At 43.1% G+C, this 21673-nt stretch overlaps 3 protein-coding genes across 3 annotated transcripts; 2 read left to right on the forward strand and 1 right to left on the reverse strand.

Moving 5' to 3' along the window:
- On the forward strand, positions 1968-7511 carry LOC8077354 (bZIP transcription factor 23). Its single transcript, XM_021450404.1, has 4 exons — positions 1968-3213; positions 3906-3977; positions 5087-5116; positions 7053-7511. Exons 1-4 carry the CDS (start codon positions 2350-2352, stop codon positions 7131-7133), a joined length of 1047 nt encoding a protein of 348 aa, XP_021306079.1. The 5' UTR covers positions 1968-2349; the 3' UTR covers positions 7134-7511.
- LOC8079541 (peroxisomal multifunctional enzyme type 2) lies at positions 8567-9737 on the forward strand. The gene is made up of 4 exons (XM_002436646.2): positions 8567-8946; positions 9087-9147; positions 9230-9329; positions 9429-9737. The coding sequence occupies exons 1-4, from the start codon at positions 8821-8823 to the stop codon at positions 9508-9510; spliced, it is 369 nt and encodes a 122-aa protein (XP_002436691.1). The 5' UTR covers positions 8567-8820; the 3' UTR covers positions 9511-9737.
- On the reverse strand, positions 16519-20711 carry LOC8080016 (galactoside 2-alpha-L-fucosyltransferase). Its single transcript, XM_002437992.2, has 2 exons — positions 20058-20711; positions 16519-18222 (listed from the first exon to the last, which is right to left on the reverse strand). Exons 1-2 carry the CDS (start codon positions 20329-20331, stop codon positions 16748-16750), a joined length of 1749 nt encoding a protein of 582 aa, XP_002438037.1. The 5' UTR covers positions 20332-20711; the 3' UTR covers positions 16519-16747.

Below are 21673 nucleotides of genomic sequence, written 5' to 3' on the forward strand. Positions count from 1 at the left end.
CCCCCGGCACGGAAAATGTGGCTTCTAGTTCATTTTCGCGGTGCGGATACCGTGTGCGGCGAAAAGAGCCGCTCACACCACGAGTGTTTAGTGCGATTGTCCGCTTGTTTTGGCTGTCACAACAGAAAATGCGGCCCTAAACACACCCATATGTAACCATGTTAAGTGCCTTTAAAATAAAATTACCTGCAAAGTTAGTTGAGAAATAAAACTAGCAAAACACTCCTCGCTCGTTCCGTGATTTTATTACTGTGGACGATACATATAAGGAAAACTGTGTCAAGTGTCACTTGCAAAGACCTTGTTTAGTTCCAAATTTTTTGGTTTTGAGTATTGTAGCACTTTCGTTTTTATTTGATAATTATTTTTCCAATCATGGACTAATTAGGTTCAAAAGACTCATCTCACGATTTTACAGAAAAATTATGCAATTAATTTTTATTTTTGTCTATATTTAATGTTTTATACATGTGCCACAAAATTCGATGTGACGAAAAATTTTAGAAAAGATTTAGGCCTTGTTTAGTTCCAAAAGTTTTTGAGAAATTGACACTATATCACTTTCGTTTGTATTTGACAAATATTATCTAATCATGGACTAAGAGCATCCTCAACCGTTTTGCAAATAGGCTTTGCATTCATATATTTGCAAAAAAGTCTTAAAAACACTTATCCAACGGTTTGGCATTTGGACTTTATAATTTTGTTAACTTGGCAAAAAGATGAGAAGAATTGGCATATATGCCAAGCCTATTCACACTTGGCATTGGGAAACTGGCGCGAAGTCCGCGCCCGGCAACGGGTTGAGGTCGCGCGAGTTTGGCGACATCCCGCCGCCACCTGCCCATCGGTCTTCCATCAACGTCAGGTACTCCATCATGCCCTCCCAATTGTTTGTGTTTTTACCTATCGGTCTTTCAACAACGCCAGATACTCCATCGACGTCATTCGGATCGTTTTTGCCGACAAAGACTCCCGCCGCCAAACTCCGAGCGGCCCACAAACGCCGCGACCTCAGCGCCTCAGCGGAAATAAATTTGCCGCGAACATTCACCTGACGCGTGGGGAGGAGAAAAGCTCGGTAAAAAAATTGTGTGAGTCCATAATTTTCTTTTTTGCCAAGTGACTAATGTCAAACCATTGGAGATTGCCTCTTTTCACCTTTGCCATATTTTTTTAAGACTTGGCAAACTCTCTCATCTGCGCAAACCAATGATGCAAAACGGTTGGGGATGCTAGGCTTAAAAGATTCGTCTCGTCAATTCCGACCAAACTGTGCAATTAGTTTTTATTTTCGTCTATATTTAATACTCCATGCATACGTCTAAAGATTTGATGTGATGGAAAATCTAAAAAAATTTGCAAATTTTTTTGGAACTAAATAAAGCGTTAGTAAATGAGGTGAACTAATAAACAAGGCCCCAGTTTTAACAATTGTGGCAAGTAGAAGTGTTTGACCCACGCACTAAAAACCCGCTGCCGTTTTCATCCACCGTGTGGTGTGGTTGTCACTTGTCACTAGTCCGGTCCGTGTGCGTGAGGCATTTGTGGCGATCCGCTGTCCGGCGTCCCCCACTATCCGTAATCCTCTGACCGGCTGCGGGGCCTTGTCGTCCCCCGACGGCAGCGGCTGCCGCCGCAGCACTTTATTGCCCCCGAGGCGACACCTGTCCCGTCGCCCACCTCGCCGCCGCGATCGCCTCCCTCAAAGCCGCACCAACTCCCCACCAACGCTCGAGCTCCACATCCCCCGGTGCTCCCCCGCGCTCTCTCTTTTTTTAACCCGCCTCTCTGAACTGGGGCCTTGTTCAGTTGAGGGAAATTTTTAGTTTTGGCTACTGTAGCACTTTCGTTTGTTTGTGACAAATATTGTCCAATCATGGACTAACTAGACTTAAAAGATTCAGTTCGCGATTTACAGGTAAACTGTGTAATCAGTATTTGTTTTTGTCTATATTTAATACTTCATGCATGTGTCACAAGATTCGATGTGACGGAGAATCTTGAAATTTTTTGAAACTAAACAAGGCCTGGATTTCCTCTTGCTAATTGTGGTATACTGTAGCACGCCAGCCGCAACTAATCAAGGTCACGCTCCCCTCGAGCGGAGCGGAGCTAAGAGTCTCCTCCTCCCTCCTGTCGCTTCTGCCTGCCTGCCGGCTGCCGCCGCTGCCCTGCCCGGCTATAAAGTCGCCTGCTCTGTTCACCACCCCTTTTTCTTCAGCACAGCATCCGCCTGTGGTTTCAGAGCAGCAGTCCTGGTGCGGAATTGAATTCCGGTGGGATTTGGGAGCGGAGAGGAGAGGAGAGGAGAGGGGGAGGGGAGGAGAAGGCGTGTGGTAGGCGGGGATGGAGATGCCGGGAGGGAACGGGGCCCCGTCGCTGGCGCGGCAGGGCTCGGTCTACTCGCTCACGTTCGACGAGTTCCAGAGCACGCTCGGCGCGGGCGCTACCAAGGACTTCGGCTCCATGAACATGGACGAGCTGCTGCGCAACATCTGGACGGCCGAGGAGTCCAACGCCATGGCCACGGCCGCTCCGACCACGGCGCCCGCCGCATCCGTGGACGCGCACGCACGCGCGCAGCAGCAGCAGCAGACCGGGGCGCCCATCCTGCGCCAGGGCTCCTTCACGCTGTCCCGCACGCTCAGCCAGAAGACGGTCGACGAGGTCTGGCGCGAGATCGTGGGCTTCACCGGCGGGGAGGACGCGCAGCCTGTCGCGGCTCCCGCTCCCACTCCCGCGCCCGCGCCCGCACCGCTGCCGGCCCAGGCGCAGGCGCAGGCGCAGGCCCAGCGGCAGCAGACGCTGGGGTCCATGACTCTGGAGGAGTTCCTGGTACGCGCCGGCGTGGTTCGGGAGGACATGGGGCAGCAGACCCTCGTGCTGCAGCCGCACGCGCAGGGGCTTTTCTCCCAGGGCAATGCGGTCGCGCCGCAGACCATGCAGCTGGGGAACGGGATGGTGGCCGGCGTCGTCGGGCAGGGGCTCGGAGGAGGGATGACGGTGGCGGCGCCGACGACGCCGGTCGTGCTCAACGGGATGGGGAAGGTGGAGGCGGGGGATCTGTCGTCGCTGTCGCCGGTGCCGTATCCCTTCGACACCGCGCTGAGGGTGAGGAAGGGGCCGACCGTCGAGAAGGTGGTGGAGAGGAGGCAGAGGCGCATGATCAAGAACAGGGAGTCGGCCGCCAGGTCGCGTGCGAGGAAGCAGGTGGAGCCTTCTTTCTTTCAGTGCACTGCTATGCTGTCCGTTAATCAACCTTTAGCTTAATTATAGTAAAAACTTGTCTGAAATGGAACTCTATGGTGACTATATTTGGTATGCCTCTCGATTATGTTGTACTTTATTCACTTGATGTGATCTGCCACTTCCAGTTTAGCTCTTTGATACTAAATTATTGCTAGTAGCCTCTACAAATAGCAAGTTGCCATTGTATAATACTCTTATCTTCATCTAAAGATGTGAAGAATCTGGGAATGAACCATGGTTCAGCTTGACCCTCTCAGATTCAGAAAGACTGATACACTGGATAAGTTTGTTAATTTGGGAGACGGTGGTATCATTTCAACCACTTCATTGAGATGATAGGGATAGCACCTTGGGCTTACAGAGGTTTACAATTGCAATCATAGACGCATGGTTTTGTGTTCTTTCTGGTTAATTTTAGCTACAAATACAAGAGACATGATTGATGTATTTTACATCTGTAACTAGTATTCCATGGTGCACATGTACTGTTGTATAAGCTAGTCTTTGACCCATAATTTTCCATTGGAGCTCAAATTTATTGGATTGCTCTACTTGATAGAATCTTTTTTTTATGACGGTTCAGTTTACTGATGAGAGTCTAAAATCATAACCCAGTGTACAGACACTTAATCGCATGCGTTCTAACATTGTAGGCATACATAATGGAGCTGGAAGCTGAGGTGGCAAAACTCAAGGATCAGAATGACGAATTGCAGAAAAAGCAGGTATAATTGCTATAATTTGAGATATGTTGTTGCCACTAAAAAGTAGATTTTCTTTCATGGTTGTATGCACATTATTTGTTTACCGTATCATTGAATGTACTCAATCTGTGTTCCTTTGATAATCTCTTCATATTTAGACTTCCATGAAGTCTTTCTTCACATTGTACCTTTTTCTAGAGATTTGAGCTCCCAGAGACTTTTTAATTTTATAATGAGGCTTGCTGCTGGCATGGCAGCAGATAAGTTGCCACAATTAGTAGCAACTTCCAAATGCCTGGTCCTTGTTGCATACTCCTATGTTTCATCGAACTAGCTGCCTTGAGCAACTTATGGAGACTGCACATACAGACTGATGCATGTTGTCTTAGACTTGAGCTTGTAGCTTGCTTGTTTGGGCCCACATCTTTCATGAGCTTAATGTTGTTACAATGGTATTTTGATTTATGTCTATTTTGAAATGTATATTATTTATATCGAATTATCAGACCTCAATTGCCACATGTATCACCTGGGAATCTGATGTTATTGATAAATTGCTAGTGTTGCATATTTGTATTGTCAATTGTGTAGCACTGTAGCGTTATCACCTCACCATTGATTTGAGACAAATGAAGGCAAGTTCTGGTTAGCTTAACCGTAGGCTCCATTTGGATCCTTAGAATGAAATCAATTCCAATAATCACAATTTAGGCACAGATCAAATTAACATGGTCACATGTGTAACATACTTGTATGCATTGTTGGCCACATTAGGGGATATACTTGTGTTCTGCACTGCTGTTGCATGTCAGCGAGCCGAAGAGCGTGGCATAAGTTGCAGAGCAAATACAGAGCATGGCGATCAATGGAATCTAGTTCTATCTCTCAACTCATGAATTTAAGATAGGCTATATCTAAACTTCTAAAAGTTCTAGAATGTCAAATTCCAAGCCAAGTAGCCTAGTCCATAAAGTAGATTCCAATTCCTCCAAAATGAAAGGATCCAAACGGGTGTTAGGGATTTATATATTTCAGACCTAAGTTCCATTTCATGCATGATAGTTTGTTTCTTCTTAACTCCTGATAAAAATGAAAGTGGCTATATTAACTTATTATGCTTCATTGTGCAGGTTGAAATGCTAAAGAAGCAAAAGGATGAGGTAATGATCTTCCATTTGGGGGAAATACTGCTGTTCAGATTTTTCATTTCTGTATAAAAGCTTTACCAAGTTCTCTTTAGACTCTGCCTGATCACTGTTGCATGTTTTCTTAATGTTGGGGAAATAGGCGGGGGCTGACGATATTCTTAATGTTAAGCAACAATTTTTTTGTGTTTTTCTATTTAATTTTCTATAATTGGTTTAATCCTTTCCATGGAAATTTCACGGATCTAGCCTCACAACATTTCAGTGGGCCTCTTTCTAGTTCCTAGTTTCCCATGATAGGAACCTGCTGATGTTTGGTTGGACATGAGTTTGATTTTTTCTTTCAGAAATACGCCTAGAATTTACTCCAACATGTACCTATCACTAAATCAATGCATGTGACCTTATTCCATTTTCATGTCCATATTATTTTGTTACATGATTTTGAAAGTTTCTCCTTTTGCACCCAAAAACTTTCTGAACCATAGACTTGTTCGTAAAACATGATGTTAACCAGTTCATTCATCCATTATGTTCAGTGTTTATAGAAAAAAAGATTAATTGAGTTAGTATCCAAAAAGTGATAAATAAATTCATTGCATGGAAATAGGGATGACTTGATTTTTTTTAATCTTCCATCTGGTTTTGTTCTGCATGATTTTTTTTTTTGGTACTTTGAGCATCTAGGCAAAAGACATTCAAAAGCTACGACATGTTCAAATGCAGGTACCAGATACACATAAATAGGAATGACATTCAAAAGTGATGAATTGATTCTTGTTTCCGTCCTGTTTTATTGTGGCTGTTTCATGTACTTTGAGCATCTAGGCGTGCCAGATACACAGAAACCACTGACTCCGGAATGCAGCCATAGCATGCAGTTCTAGGAGGTACCTTGATTTCAAAAGCTATACTGCCATTATCTGGAGACTCTTGCCTTCCTCTAAGGGATCTTAATTAAGAGTTAATTTGCCAAAACAATTTCAAATAAATCATATGGTTAAATATGAATACAATTGCAAAAAGCTAACCAATTTAGCATAGGGCAAAGTCTGGACCTGACCCAATGCTAGGAATATCAATTTGTCAGTTTTCTTATGCGATAAACCTTGGCATGTCCAGTCGAGGGATTTAACACAGGTATAGGTTTCAATACAACATTCCATTCTATGCATGAGATGTTTAGGATACCAAAACTTTCATATGACATGGTTTATCCTAACCAAAAAAAAATCATATTTGAATTCTAATATCAGCATATCTTTCACAGTTTCACCACAAGCCTATCAGAGCACTATGTGAATTAGTTTGACAGCAAAGGAAGTTTTGAAACTGTTGCAAATAAGATACACATTCAATTGAAACTTTTGAAACTGTTGCATACACTTTTCATGCATCGCTTCTTGATATAATTTAGTAAAGTAATGAGTTAACTGAATTGAGAATTGAGATGTTACATTTTTGTCTTTTATCTAATTAGTTAGTTCGGATTTGAAATAAAGAGGGCTTCACATAAATGTGATTTACACTAACACTAGCAACTGTACCTTGCTTAGTGCTACCACGTCTATATTTTAACCTATCTCGATTAGTTGATACTTTTAAAAAGAAAAAGGAAAGAAAATCTCATCAGTGAGTGAACAACGATATCGGTGTTAACATCCTTATGATTTAGTGAGATAAAATAGCAAGGCATGCATTATTTTTTTTCCTGAAATTCAGATAGTTATTGGTTCTGAATATTATTTTTAACATATTTACCTGAGAAGTATGCTTTTTCGTGACAAGTGAAATTTTTATGACTATTTTGTAGCGGAAGGCAGTAGATCTTTTTGGCTGCCTATTTTGATGCGCTGCATATTCATCAGTTGGAAAATGATGGTTCCCTTCAGACGATGTTTTTTTTTCTTCTTTTGGCTCATAGAAGTTTCTCTATAAATGGTTTTTGCAGGTCCTGGAGCGAATCAACAACCAACATGGACCAAAGGCAAAGAAACTTTGCCTTCGCCGCACCCTGACTGGTCCATGGTAGCCTGCTGAAGCTTGCACTGAATTGACGCAAGTCAAGATCGTCGGCTTAGATGTGCCCGTGTGTATATATCAGATGAAGTCAAGGGTTCCCCCATTACCCCCTGTAGACCGCAGCTGCTTCAGAGCTACCGTTCTCCTTGTTCTGTGACGTGGGTAGTCTGCGCCTGACAGTTTACCGTTTAGGTTCAGTTGCGCGATCCTCATATGAACAATGAGGCGTACCATCTAATCTGTTTATTAACTTCCTCCTTATCTACTGCCATGGTGAGATCATGCAAGTAACTTAATGTTGTTTCTATGTTGTTGACATAATTTGATAATGAGATACCATCAGGTTATAACTGATAAGAGTGTTTAGTTGCTGACCTGCTTGTAACAATTTGTTGTTTCTCGTTTGGCTGATAAGCCATGGCAGAAAGTACTGTTGGCTGATTTGTTGTGAGAGAAAAATATTGCTGAATGGCTGGTAGATTCGACTGATAAGCTCAAGCGAACAAGGTGCTACGCTGACCGATGTAGACGAAATGTAGCTGCCGCGTACTGGTGTTCAATTAGTAGTAGTAGTTCAGTTCAGGTAGCACCTCAGCACATGATTTTTCGGTTGAATGATTTTTCGGTTGATGTTGATTTGTTGTATGAGAAAACATGCTTAAGGTTTTGTTTTGTTTGGATGTAGTCGAATTCGTATCAATCCACATGTGCTTAGGTGAGTTGGAGTAGAATTTAAACTAAATTTCATCTCAATCTACTCCAAAACAGTGTTGCGTGCCACCGGAATGTGGACCTGTGCATGATTATTGCCTCCAGAATGTATATGTCAGGACATCCTCATGAAATAGGACTTCATAAGACAGACAGGCAGACAGCAAGGCACGCGGTACCACCACCTTTACAAATTACACCCTACGAGACCCCTAGCACTTGTACAAGGCTTGAAACTTGAAAAGGTCACTAAGCTCCCACTAATACATGGATCTAATTATCCCTACCCACTAGCCAGCACTGATAAACTTCGTCCTCTTGTTTTTCATTTAAGAAGTCCTTGGGGGGTTGGGGACGAATCTGACTAATATGGTTACTAAACAAACACGACGACGGCACACGGTTGAAACGACAGTAAATTTGAAAAAAGAAAATGCTTGATAACTCGGTTGTTCCTTATTGGTGGCAGTTGCAAAAATCTTCATTGGCACCGCTAATGCTAACCCCCAAGGAGACCTCCTGCAATATAAAACTGTAAAATTGCTCAAGGCGAGTTAGGCCTTGTTTAGTTCAAAAAAATACAAATGAAAATACTACCATCCTTATTTTGCAAAAAAAATTAAAACTAAACAAGGCCTATACAAACCAAAAATATTTTTCTCCAAAGCCTTATAATTCTGCGCGCCGTTCTGCCACTGCTAACAGGCTAACAGCTAACCACCCGGATAGGGCCATGGCACCCACCCAACCAGATCCAGCATGGCGTGGGCGTGGGCGTGGCCGTGCCTGCATTCCTGCACGTCTTGGATTGGAGGCGGTTGGAGTTGTACTCTTGCCGGCTTTGATTGCCTTCTGCTTCCCGCAACCGCAACTCTGCTTCCCAACAAAACCGAACAAGCCCCCTCATCCTCTTCTTGCGTCTTCCTTCTCCAATCTCTCCGTTTCCACTTCGCGGTGCTAATCCTACTCCCAGCTCGCGCGCTGAGATGGACGGTAGCAGCCTGAAATCCGCGCAGCTCCTGGAGCTGATGCGTCAGCACCTGGCCACCGACGCCGGCAAGGAGCTCACCAAGAAGGTCGGCCTCGTCTACCAGCTCAACATCGCACCCAAGGTCAGGTTCTCTCCTCCCCCCATCCCCTCCCTCTCGAATCACCCATGAATCCCTCCTCTTCTTGCCTAGATTGCGTGAAATTCAGGCCAGATCGATGGTCTTTCTGATACTGTATTGCTGTGCGGTGTTGTGCGTTGCAGAAGATCGGCGTTGATGAGGAGATCTTCGTGGTCGACCTCAAGAAGGGCGAGGTCACCAAAGGTTCCCCCTTTACCGTCCTTCAACCTTAGTTTTAGTTGCCCGTATCAGTATTCTGAATGAAAGCCTTGCTTTGGATTTCCAGGGCCGTACCAGGGAAAACCGGATGCTACTTTCTCCTTCACGGATAACGATTTCATTGGAATCGCCACCGGCAAGACGAACCCGCAGATTGCGTTCATCCGGTTAGGAGAACGAGACTAATCTTTGTTTGTTTTCCTTGCACTTTTAGAATTTTGTGTGGTATAGTTTCTTTGAGGCTGATGGACTCTATTGATGTGCAGAGGGGCGATTAAAATCAAGGGGAGCATAAACGCGGCACAGAAGTTCACCCCTGACATCTTCCCCAAGCCTGCTAAGCTGTAGAAGGTTAGATTGTGTTATTTGGTCACGGCTGGATAATAAGGTTTGCAAGCTTCAATGACTGTGTACCAGATAGAATGAGTGGGACATGAAAAGCACACGACCTTATGATGTTATCTGTGGAATTTGGATATGGTTAAAGTTCCAATTCCAATTAAATGAAGCTCAATGTTTGTGTCTTGTGTTTAGCTTTCTTCTTCATTAGAATAAACTGGTATGATGCTTGCTGATGCCCCTCGAGTAGTTATATATTGGCTACTGGCAATGGTTAATTGGTGATGCTCTTATTCTGAGTGGGATTATGCACCGCCGCACCGGTTTATATTACTGTGCATTGCACTGCCAAGTTCCGTACATGGTGCATTAGTTAGGATGGTCAGACTAGATGATTGATGGGCGTGCATCTAGTGTTACCATCTGAATTGAAATAACAGTGTTGTCTAAACTGAATCCTCTGGTTCATCCAGATCGGCTTATATGGTCTGATAATAATTGATATTTTGCGATATAAGTCAGCGCAGTGATAGTATATGTGGAAGATCATGACTCAACTTGTTATATAGTAGAGAAAAGATGTGCTTGAATTTCTGAGTTTATATATTAGAAAAAAACTTGAACCTTTTAGGAGGCAGTCCATTTTTTTCTTTAGACCAAACTTGTCTGCGGAGGCAGTCCAATTATTTTCTGTTAAGTTTTTGGGAGCTCTAGACCTAACTCAAGTCCTCCCCATCTCATCGTTACCAGTTTTGTTCGCTTGAACTTATGAGCCATGGTACAATGTTTTTATCTCACAACAAATTAGCGATGTTTCAAGTGACAACCATTTGGTCATAACATACAAATCGGAACTCTTATTCAAACGTGTTATTGAAGCAAAGAGGACATAGACTGTAGGATGTACCACATGTATGAAAAATTTGTGATGACAAGTTTTGCTTGATTTGGATTGTATTAGTTGATATTGGGAGCTGATTAAGAAGTCCTGATTCTAAGAAGAGATTACCTGGTCCATATATAATGTCATTTTTGGTGGGAGTTACTAGTTCATTTTATTTGAGATTCCTGAAAGGGAAAACTTTTGGGCGTCATTTAACTAGCAGTTATCTTATTCAGTTAAAGCATAGTTACCGTGAATGGTATGTCATTGCGTCACCAGCGTGAGAGTGGATTGCCCCTTGAACTGTGTGCCATGTTTGTTCTACTTCATTCTTGTCTTATTGTCCATATCCATCTGACCATTTGGATGGGCCAATGAGGCGGCACTGGCTGGCCTTGCCATGAGTCTAAGGCGCCCCGTGGACTTCTAAATTCAGAGTCTCTCCCACACACTCAGAATTAAGCATACATCCAACATAAGGCAGAAGGCTTCTGAGCAGAGTAGTAATAACTAACTGTCTTCAGATATATCAAACAATATGGATCGACACAAAACCATGAGAATACCTTGTGCTTTCAGTAGCTGTTTTGGCTGGGTGATCTTAAAAAGTTAAGCTGTTTTGTTCTTGGTGAAGGGGACTTGTTTCTAATCACTCTGCTTCTCACTGCTCACTGAGCTTCTAATCTCCTGAATATCTGATCACAAGAGAATTCGTCTCCTGAATCTCTGATCACAAGAGAATTAGTGCGGTGCTTCTGGTGCTCTCTGACTAGGGTTTGGCTTTGTTCAGGTGTGGCAGGGGCACCCAGGTCACAAAGGTGATCTAATACCAGTTCATGTTCCTGGAGTAGTAATATATAGTGTCTACCTGTGATAGTTCAGTAGCCCTATCCAAATTTTGATCGAAATTATATAACAACTGGCATTACTTATGTTATATCCCTGAGAGAAACATTATCCATCGTTTCGTGCTTCAGAATCAAAAGATAAATCCCCCACCTCAAATTTGGGACACATGTTGTCCACCCTATGTATCTGAAATAGGGGAACTGTTAGGGGAGAAAAATATTTAGTTTTTTTTAGAATGACCCTTGTATGAAAATATATGGGAATTAAATTTTGGAGATGCTCAATTTGAACTCACCGTTCGGTGTAACATACAGCATTTGGTCAGACATGCAATTTCAATGCTCCTGAAAAGAACTCATTTGCAACACGCATGAAAAAATCACGATGATAAAGTCTTTCTTGATTGAATTGTATCTGTACGCTTAAAAGTTACTATATTTATAATAAGTTTATTTGGATTCTTTCTGGAATTTGGTGGGATGATTGATTTGTTGCTAGTACACTTTGTTTGAGATTTATGCAAAGGGAATAAAATTTTCCTCATTAGTTATACTAGTCTGGTTTGGTTCATCTTCTAAGCAGTTCAAACAACAGATCTGAGCATTATCATTCAGTTTCGGACTGATTTACATAACCTTAGTCTCCAGTTCAGCTGGGTTCCAGCTACCAAGCTCCCAACTTGATGCATTTCTGAACTTTGTAGGCTAACATATAGGAGTATTGTTTGATTTGCTCTTTTTAGTCTCAAGTGATTACGAAATGGTTCACCCTTTACATTCTCATTGTACCAGCTCGTTCCATGAATTCTTCGAGCTAGCACTCTGAGTTCCAAGATTGTTAGCTGGATCTTTGCCAAACCCAAACATACCACCAGCCCCTTGAGATGTGTGCATGCCTCCATGGTTATTCTACCTGTTCTCTATGAATCACAACTGCATTCTCTTCTGAAAGGGAACCACAGTCGTTGCAAAACAGTAATTAGGTTAAGGCGTGCCCTTGATCTTATAGCGATCTGAATGTGTCTTTTCAGATATTTGAAAAGCGATTTGTTCTTTCCAAACCAAAAAAAAACCCCGACGAAAAGTGATTCATGCAATCATGCTGATTTCTCTACTGCTTTTTTTTAATAAAGAAAAAGATTTTATTTATTCACAATCAATATATCAAGTTGATAAAATAATCATGAATCCACTTTTGGTCTATGCACAAAAACCTTTTTGACCGGGATAATCCCGTATTCATCCCGTTTGCAGCTTATCCGGGACCGGGATAACTTGGTGGCCTGCTTTGTAGGCCTAGTTCGGCCCATCTAACTTTTGTATTCTGTACCCTTTGCTAATTACTGAGTGGAAAAAGTCCACTTTAGGTCTCTTAATTTTCACGAAAGTCTAATTTTCATCCCTGAACTCTAAAACCAGACAAAATACATCCTTCAACTTTTAAAACCATGCACATTACATCCTTGGCCTGGTTTTGAAAGCGGTTTTATCCTTTTCTTTTTATTTATTTTGGCTGAATTTTTTGAAAAAACACAGTAATTCACATAAAAATCATAAAATAGAAAACTCAATTTTGTTGAACTTCATATGAGTAGATCTACACATTAAATATATAATATAGTATATTTTAGTATAAATTTTTTTGATGCAACTTTAGATCTATGTTTTTCTGTAATTAATTAAACTAATTATAGCTATAGTTTATATGGTCCAATTGTGATGAAATTTATATGGTGGGCTAATTATTCTATGATTCAGTTGTAGTAAAAATTTCATACTCATTGGATCATGTATTACTTAGTTATAGATTTATTTAGGTTTATGCTTGTTAAATCTTAATAAATCTATAACTAAGTTATACATGATCTAATGAGTATTAAATTTTTACCACAATTTAAACATATAATAATTAGCCCAACATAAAAAATTCATCATAATTGGACCATATAAACTATAGCTATGAACTATTCTAATTAATTATAGAAAAACACATATCTAAAGCTACAACAAAAACTTTCTACTAAAGCATAGCATATTATATGTTCATTGTGTAGATCTACTTATGTGGAGTCCAACAAAATCATATTTACTATTTTATGAATTTTATGTGATTTACTATAATTTTACAAATATTCAGCCAAAATAAATAAAAATGAAAAAGACAAAACAACCTTCAAAACCGCTTGTAACCATGCCAGGGACGTAATATGCACGGTTTCAAAAGTTGAAGGATGTATTTTACTCGGTTTTGAAGTTCAAGGATGAAAAACAGACTTTCGTAAAAGTTGAGGGACCTAAAGTGGACTTCTTCCTTACTGAGTAGTAGTGCTAACTTTTCCTTGCTGTCTTTAAAAAACAAAATTATTGTTTGCTGGTGTGTGGCCGTGGCCGTGGCCCATGTGCCATTCAGCACTGCCGTGGCCCATGAGGTGCCTTGTATCGGCAGCACACGCACGAACACTAAGCTGATGAGCAGATTAGTTCATGATTTCTGAGGTGTGTTACTTGCTTATTTATTCACTCTTTTTGCAAAGCATTTATCTATTAACTTTAATATATGTGTGTGGGCTCATGTGGCATGTAATCCCGGTTCAAATTCCCGATTGCCGTCCTTTTGCATTGTATTTCTGTCCGTATTAACCTGTTTTCATATGTCCGTATATTCCGCTCTCACTCCCATTACCGGCTATCCTGTTACCGCTACCGACAAAGCGGTAGTAGAAACAAGAGATGATGTTTTCACTCGTCCGTTTAAGGAATTGACCAAAAAGAAGCCTTCTCCAACATTAAAGTGTGAGGTAAGTGAATTTATTTTTCTTAAGAAAAAGGACAGAGAACTGTCATGTCATTTAAAGTAGTGTTTGGTTTTAGAGCAACCACAATGTTGCTCAAAAGTAGTCCATAGGCATTATAATAATTTGTATCAGCTAGCTGAAACATTGTGAGACCAGTCCATAGAGTAGTCCATAGTAAAAGGTATCCATAAGCTTATGGACTAGCCATAGAGAATAAAAAATTTTATTTACTTACTTCTTTCCATCTCTCTCTCCTTGCAGTGGCCGGTGGAATGAAGATAAATAATTTTTTATCCTCTTCGGGTCCCATCTTATAGACTACTTAGTCCATATACATTGTGAGAAGAAAACAATAGCTATGGACTAGTTATGTGGATCCCATGTATATGGACTACTTGGTCCATATACATTGTGGTTGCTCTTAGGGATGCCATGTTTCCATATGGGATATCCCACCTTGGCCTTGTTGTTTGGTTCAAAGTCAACAAAAGACAAAATCATCCCACTAGAGAATATATCCCTTAGATCGAGCATGCACACACACCATTGTGGGCTAGAAGGAGTTGAGTCCAGGCTTGGGGGTGGTAGAGCCCGATTGTGTGGGTGAGTGGCGGTGGCGTGGATGGGCGGCGAAGGCATGTAGGGCTCCATCCTAGCCCCATAGCATGGGAGATATGCAGTGCAAACAAGAGATGACAGAGAAGAAAGGTGGAAGAAAAAAAATAAAAAATGCTGATAGGTGGGTGCCATAGGTCATAGCCAGATCCCACTTTCATATGAATTAAAACCAAACAAATGATAGGAATGATCCTTATCCGCTCAACCATAGATGAGATGGAGTGATCCTATCCATCAAAACTAGATCAGGTCTGTCACATCCTACAATGTCGCCCAACCAAATGGTACCTAAGAGGGAGCATGACGGTGTTACAAAGTTTGTTACTCCCTCCTTAGTCTCTAAATAAATCAATTTCTAAAGTTATATTAAGTCCAAAAAATTTGAGCTGACCGAATTTATATAGAAAAGGTGTTAAGATTTACGCTACTAAAATACTATCATCATTAGATACATCAAAACTATATTTTATAACATGCTTATTTGGTGTCGTCACAAATATTTATACTTTTTCTATAAATTAGCTTAAATATAAAAATTGACTTACAACTCTAGAAATTGATTTATCTATAGCTAGAGGGAGAGTACATTTTTGAACTAAAAGACACAAAACACATGAGAGTGACAATGCCTAAGCAATCCACGGACATAAACCTCCTCGGTGTCATTTCTTCCTGGTTAGCATGAAGATTTTCCATTGATTTTTTGCTAGTTCCTTCAAAGAATCTTCTTGCACCGGGCCGGTGGATGTAGAGGTTGAGGGATCTAGACGCTGTGCGGCACGGGTTTGGCCGTTTGGACATGGGAGGACCATGATCCATGTACTTGGGGTTGGGGCTACGCCACGTAACAGGGGGCAGTAGGGCCGTGCCCCCCCCCCCCCCCCTCCCTCTCCCAAAAATTAGTAAATTTTTTATATTACCTATAAACATTTGCTCAGCCGTAGAAATTGCTATTTTATCCATTTATTGTGATATAATATTGTGCATTTTTGTTACGAATACTAAATAAATATGTAAAAGCACTAAAAAAAGGTATTGAGACATAAACGATGTGTTTTTTTTTCATATTTATTTATAAGCCCCGCTTAATCAAAAATTCTGATTCCATCTCTGCTTGGGGCTTTCCATGTGCCATGCATTTACTTCCAGTAAGTATATCCAGTAGTCTGATGACCTAATGGATTCCTACTAGCAGCCATCAGAAAGAGTAATGTTCGTTGATTTGTTGACAGAAAAAAAATACTGTATAATAGCTAATAAGCTATGCTGATAAATTCAAGCGAATAGTTAGGCCCCAATGAGAGGTAAACAGCTGATTTTGACTCGCGAGATGTGGTTCCCCATTAAACGTGCCTCTTTCAGTAGCGTCGTTTGGCTCGCCTGATGCTGTCAGACTCGCGTGCGTTTTCTACGCACTGGGAGAGCACGAACGGTGTTGTCCCGCGCCATGTGATTCAGATCAGGTATTGACTAGTTCAACTTTGAGTGCATCGGCGACCCTGTGGCTGATGCGCTACTAGTACAGTAGTACATCGGGAGCCGGTACCGGCGGCCGATGACTCATCATAAACAAGAACAACTGGACGTCGGCACTCGGCAGATCTGCTTCCCCCCCGCAACGGCGAACCAGCAGCTAGTGGGAACTTAATAAATTACACGACGAGATCGCAACGACGACATTTGATCAACCAAGCTGAACACATATCATGCATGCAGCTGAGCAGACTACATGCGTGCTAGGAGCACTGCCGACCTTAAGATATACATTCATAGAAGTACATACACACACATGTATACGTGAGCATTTTATGTCTATACTGTGTGTTTTGAAAAAATTACGGCTCAACACTCAAGCTACACATTTCGAAACAACTGTTGCAATGGAACTAATCTTCAGATTCTTTGTGTAACTGACACCACTTCAATTATAGTACGTATACATGCTCTATAAAGCAAAGTGCACCATTTCAAGACTGGGCAAACAGACAACAACGACGCCCAAATGGCAAAACTTGACGAAAAAAAGAAGTGGGGTGTGTATATTTCGATATGAGAGGACATACGACACGTACGCCTATACGAGTATACGTACCGTACCTCCTCTAATTTTCTACGTCCGGGTCAGTAAGTTTGAGCCCCCATGAGATGTCTTCGCAAGCACGGACATGGGGCAGCAGGATCCCGGTGTTGATGATGGTGCCGATCTCTTTCCTCGTGCACTCGAAGGAGGGCGCCCCGTGAGAGCACGGCTCCATGGACATGGCCCTCGTGCATGGCGGGTCCGGCGCCGTCTGGTTCTCCGGCATGAACATGAGGTACGGCCTGAGCCCGCCCATCGCGTAGCCGACGTACCCGAACGTCGACCACGCGCTGGTGACGATCTTGTCGGTCAGGCTGAGCAGGTAGATCTCCGCCGCCGCCTTCATGTCGTGCTTGTTGTGGTACCACTGCTGGTGCTCCTCGTGGCTGGGCTGGAACAGGCTCACCACCTCGCCGTCGACGGTCGCCGACTTCCAGTACATCTCCTTGATGTTGTCGTGGTACCACGCGCTCAGCCCGGTGACCAGAACGGCCTTCTTCTTGGACCGCCGCCGCGCTCCGGCGTGCGGCGGCGCCGGCGCGACCCCATCCGTGGTGACCACCCCCGGCAGCAGATGCTCCCGCGACGCGCACGCCAGGATCTGGTCCAGGACGTTCTGCGCCTTGTCGCGATGGTCGCCGGACAGCACCCGGATCTGGATGCCCAGCCGCTCGTCGGCGTCCCTCAGGTACGAGTTGTAGAACCTGGTGACCATGCCCCAGACGTCGTTGGTCGGGTGCAGCAGGTACCGCGACAGGAGGTAGAACACCGTGTCCTTCCGCGGGAACAGCCGGTCCAGCTCCTCCTGGTACGCCAGGTTGAAGAAGAGCCCCGGCGCCATGTACTGGTCCGTCCGGATGATCGCCCACTGCATCCGGCGGAGGAACGACTCGCGGCGGTGGTCGTCGCAGTACACGAGCCGGTTCGCCGGCGACGCGGCGTGGTCGAGGTGCAGGTACACGAACCGCAACCCGGACACGGACCCGCTCCGGTTCACCACCACGTTCCCGTAGCTCTCCGGCGCCGACTCGTCCAGCTGCCGGAACTGGCCGTCGAGCGGGAAGTCTTGCGGCAGCGCCCATGTCGTCCCCGGGAACGGCTCGCAGAAGAGGTCCGGCAGGGTGTTGCCGTAGCCGCGGTCCACGAGGAGGACGCGGTTGGTGAGCAGGGCGTAGAGGAACACCGAGGTGATGGCGAGCATCCGGTTGCCGAGGCCCCTGTAGGAGATGAGCACGAGGTAGCTGCAGCCGTCGACGTCGTCGACGGCGGCGCCGGTTTGCCCGGACCGGAGCCTCTCCGACGCTCTCATGTATGGCTCCGTGCCCGGGCCGCACCGCCGCTGCAGCGCCTCCTGCTCCCGCAGCCGCTTGATGAGGTACGGGGACGGCAGCCGGGTCATGTTCTTGCGGTAGTAAACGGACTGATAGCGGCTGGCGCAGGTCTGCTCGTCGAACCCTGGAAGCAGCAGGCCACCAAGAAGTGCGTCTTTCTTGGATTCTACCAGTGTAAGCCAAAAAACCAGAGTTAAGTTGTGACCACAACCCAAAATCTCTTTATTGACAGAATGCAGAATTAGACAATTAATCTCTATTGACTGATTTTTTTGGGTACTGATTCTATAAGTTTTTACTAATGCACTTCCGCTGGGTTGTATGGCAAAATACCCTTGATTTATGGACATACATACTGATCACGGTGGTACATGCTTAGCAACCACAACCGTGAAACATAGCCAAATTTCTCATTTAGGAACATTTATTTATGTTTTCATTTCAAGAACATTTATGTTCCTATGTAGTACAAAAACATTGCAAAGTATCGCTCCATGCTTCAGTTCCCTTCTCAAAGTAAGGTTGCTAAAGGTACGTACTGACTACCTATCTCACAAAAAAATGTTGTCGTAGCTTTGTCCAAAGTCAAATTATTATAAATTTGTTTAAGTTTGTAGACTTTGATGACAAGAAATGAAGAAACAGGCAATTTTAAATATGTTCAATGATAAATTTTATGATACTTATTTGGGCAATATATATTGCATATGAAATTAGACAAACTTAAAATAATTTTAAACAAAGCACAAGCTTATAATGTCATTTTAAGGTAATAATTAATAGCATACCCTCTTCATTCATTCTTGCTTTTCTAGATACATACTTTCTCTCATTTCATGATATAAGTCATTTTGGTTTTTTCTAGGTACAATAATAGTCTTTGCTAGACAGTGTATATGTAGATATGTAGTAAAAGCTATGTACTTAAAAAAAACTAAAACAAATTATAATTTGAAATGGAGGGAGTAACTTTTACTATGTATCTAACAGACATAATATATATTAGATGCTTATCAAAATCTTGGTATCTAGGAAAAATAAAACAACATAGAAATTGAAATAAAGGGCGCTAGTATATAAAAGTGTATACTTAAATAAAATTGTATAGAAAAACTTTTCTCCATCGGATCTATATCTTATTGATATATTTTTTTAAAAAAAATACACAGTACAACGTAGACACTCTCAACGCACGCATATTTACCTAAGACAAACATCTCTACCGAGCGCCTCACCCACATCAGTATTCAAATAAGGGTACTAATAGGTACCTGAAAAACTTATTTACAGTTCCTTGAAAAGATAACAATGTTACAACACTCGTCATTGAAGCGTTAGCTTGCTCACCCCATATGTTCAATGAACCTTAAACCTAATTTTCGTCAACCAATGCAAAACCATAATTAATTCTACGGAAGTTTCCATTTGATTCATGTGCCTTGTTTAGTTTCCAAAAATTTTGTAAAATTTTTCAGATTTCCCGTCACATCAAATCTTTAGACGTATGCATGGAGTATTAAATATAGATAAAAATAAAAATTAATTGCATAATTTGGTCAGAATTGACGAGACGAATCTTTTGAGCCTAATTAGTCCATAATTGAACAATATTTATCAAATACAAACGAAAGTGATACTATTCTTATTTTGCAAAAAAAAAATGGAAGTAAACAAGGCCACTCGCAATGCAATGCAAGTTTATAGAGAGAGAATTTCAGATCCCAGCCCCAGAAAATTAATACTCTACTGATGATCCTCTGCTTGTTTTTTTCCTCCCCCGTAAGTAGGCCAGTACTAGCATAATTTTGAACCGGAAACAGCATGATACTAATACGAGACCGTGTGATATGTATAACGCGAAGAACAGAAAGAAAAAGAATGACAAACCCGAATTTTGAACCGGATGCATGCAGCGTTGCGTGATGATAATCTTGAACCGGAAGCCCGAAGCCGCACGTTAATTTGAGATCGAGCGCCTGAGCGGAGGTGATTTATTATTACCTTTTTGTCGTTGCGCGCCTACGCTGGCGACGGTGGACCTGATCCACACCACCGGCGCGGCGAGGCGGCCGCTGAGGAGGAAAAGAAGCGGCGTCATCGTCATGATCAGGACCACCACGGTGGCACTCACCACGGAGCTCCATCGCCTGACGACGCCGCTGGCGGCGGGGGCGTCCTTCTTCCCCGTCAACGGCGAGACCTCCTCGATCCCCAGCCAGCTGACGGTGGGCTCGTCGTCGCCTCGCTCTGTCGTTCTGCCGCAGCTGTTGTCCATCTTGTCTTGAATTTGGCTTGGCTAGCTAGCTAGTGTGATGGACAAACTTCGATCTAACTAGCTATAGTAGCTAGCTAGCTGCTGCTTCACTTGTGTTGTGTATTGACTAGCTGGCTACTAGCCAATGGTGATATGTTGGCGTGGAATGCCCGGCCCGTCATCAGGTCTACTATATGGTCTATGGATCGGATCGCTATGCATGCATGGGTTTTCGTACTAGGATCCGGACTCGAGAGTCGAGAGTGCTGCTACACTTGACCTAGCTAGCTACACTGTTACTTGACCTAGTAGCTGGTAAACGAGCATGAGACAGTAAAACAAGCGCACAAACCAATAGCTGAATGTTGATCATGATTATTGTAGTGGTGCAAAACAGTGAAATGTGTAGGTATGTAATTGGCTGACCGGGCCTGCCTGCAAATGATCGCTTGCCGATTTCGTTGAAGCCAACAATTTGTTAACTGAAACTACAGAGAGAGTTAAGTTAAGCTAAAATGGGGCCGTCGGTCCGGTAGATCTTCTCGTTAGGAAAAGATTACTGTCTACAAGCGCTGCACGTAGCCAATACAAGGGTGCGCGTGTGTCGCGTCCCTCGAGTGCTGACCTCTTGTAGAAAATTCCATATACTGATATAATACCTCGTGGCCTTCCTCGCCGCCCTGAGCGATTTGCGAAGACCCTTTCGGCGTCGTACATCTGCACCCGGGCGCCATGTGCCTAGTGAACCATGCATGCACCATGACATTGGCAGTGCAGCCAGTGTGCTCCTGCTGATTTGTTCAAAAAAGAACATGCACCAACCGGCGACCGAGATATATATGCACTGCTTCTTAGTCAATGGATCTGTAGTGCAGGCGCTCATCAGTCACGAAGGCACAATTACTCACTCTACGACAAGTAGAAGTACTTGCCGGTTTTCTAGGCCTGTACATTTGCAATTTTCAATGTGCTCACTTATTAGTCACTCTATTTTTTTTTTATTTTTGAAATGGAAAAGCTTTCCATTACTCAGTCGCTGCACAATCGGCAGCCACCATATTCAGGATACAGTAAGGCCTCGTTGGTTTCTCTTGGATCCGCCTAGAATGAGACCCAATCCATCCGGATTAGAACGGCCTAGAACAAAAATCACCTAACAAAGAATTATCTTTCGATTAAGCTTGGTCTGGAATAGAATCCGGCCCATCTTAAATATCGTGTGTGATATATGGCCCGATTTGCTTTATGTTCTTTTGACATACGGAACCAAACCACCTGGATCTCACTCATTTCCCTTCTAGAACTATTCCTGCTGCAGTTTCATTCCTAAAAAAACAAACAAGGCCTAAGGAAGCTCCACATC

This window comes from Sorghum bicolor, chromosome 10 (genome assembly GCF_000003195.3).
Source record: "Sorghum bicolor cultivar BTx623 chromosome 10, Sorghum_bicolor_NCBIv3, whole genome shotgun sequence".
Taxonomy (NCBI): Eukaryota; Viridiplantae; Streptophyta; class Magnoliopsida; order Poales; family Poaceae; genus Sorghum; species Sorghum bicolor.